The 1,485-nt window shown below is 30.9% G+C and overlaps 1 protein-coding gene across 1 annotated transcript; it reads left to right on the top strand.

Annotated features, from left to right (window-relative positions):
* Positions 1-432: 432 nt before the first annotated feature.
* Positions 433-1,275, top strand: LOC100500216 (alpha-amylase inhibitor/lipid transfer/seed storage family protein). The gene is made up of 2 exons (NM_001251704.3): positions 433-889; positions 1,022-1,275. The coding sequence occupies exons 1-2, from the start codon at positions 510-512 to the stop codon at positions 1,053-1,055; spliced, it is 414 nt and encodes a 137-aa protein (NP_001238633.2). The 5' UTR covers positions 433-509; the 3' UTR covers positions 1,056-1,275.
* The last annotated feature ends 210 nt before the right edge of the window (positions 1,276-1,485 follow it).

The raw sequence follows: 1,485 nt of genomic DNA, 5'->3' as shown, positions 1-1,485 counted from the left end.
TGTTTCACTTGTTTGGTTTGACAAAGAAAAGAAAAAAAAAATCGAAATAGGTAACTTAATGAAAATATCATTTACCCTTAAGATAAGAGTGTTTTTTTTTTTTTTTTTTGGTTTTCTACGTGCATACTCAATTTTTTAGCCAATGTTGTGAGCTAGTGGGAACAGGCACATAATTGATGAGTGCGTCATTTCTCTTAGAGCCTTTTAGAAAAACATTAAATTCAAATTTATAGTATTAATTTGCCTTTAAAAAAACATTAGATGCAAATTTAATTTAATACTAGAAGCGGTGGCTTTTGTTTGCTAGCTCATACATTAATGTATGCTTTATTAACTGTTGCATGCAATTGGAACACAACACCTGGATTCCACTTGAACCTGCTTGCGTCAACTTTTGTAGCTATATATATAGCCAACACATTTCTCATCCTTCCCTTCATCCCATAAAAAACACAAGCAAATCCTAAAAAGTTCACTGAGATATATAGAACTATCTTCAATTTCACAAAATGAAGAAAGTGTTTGTCACATTTGTAGCTCTGCTAGTTGTATTTGTTCTTACAGTGACAGCTTCAGAGTCAAAGCCACCAGTCACAACAAATTCAGCACCAAATGACTACAATTGTTCACAAGTGATGAATAACTTGTTTGTTTCGTGCGTAGATTACCTCATTGGTGGAGATGCTGTTCCTTCAGGTGTTTGTTGCCAAAGTGTTAATGCAGTGAAAGCATCAACACAAACACAAATTCAACGAGTGGCTGCATGTATGTGCTATTACAACGTAGCAACTAAACTTCCTTTCTTGCTCGAAGACAGGGCCGGTTCACTTTCTATATCGTGTGCTGTTGATTTGGGTTTTATCATGAGCGCGAACACCGATTGTGTCAAGTAAGCTTCTTTTTTATTTTCTTTTTCTTACTCTTTTTTTTTATCTTAGTAGAAAATAATCCATCATATTAATAGCCCTCATTAACTATTTTATTTTCATTGACATTTTTTTTTGTTGATTTCTTTTTACAGTGTTCCTGTGAGCTCAAGGCAAGGGAGAGAATAGTACAATAAAAAAAAAGATGCATGTTTGGAAGTTTTTCTTTCTTCTTGAAGAAGAGAAAATAAAATGGCTTGTTCAATATATGGGACAAGCGTTTCATGCTGCAAATAATAATGAATGATTTTCAGGGGCAACCAAGGTCTTCTTTTGTTGATTTATCATAATGTAAGGCAATGAATTACTATGAAATGAAATGCAAAATGAAAACTAGTTGGTTTTAAAACAGAGTAGAATTGATTTTTATAGAAGAGAAAAAAAATCATGTAAAAAGTTTTAGATACTCACTTAATCTTATTCGGACGTATATGATAAGTTGTTAATTTTTAAAATAATTATCTTAACGTAATTTAAATTATAATTTATTATTAAATAATATTATAAATTTATTTTAAATGGTCATTAAATAAATATTAAAACATGTGTCACAAGTGAA

The sequence above is a fragment of the Glycine max genome, chromosome 2 (genome assembly GCF_000004515.6).
Source record: "Glycine max cultivar Williams 82 chromosome 2, Glycine_max_v4.0, whole genome shotgun sequence".
Taxonomy (NCBI): Eukaryota; Viridiplantae; Streptophyta; class Magnoliopsida; order Fabales; family Fabaceae; genus Glycine; species Glycine max.
This window is presented reverse-complemented; position numbering and strand designations above follow the sequence as displayed.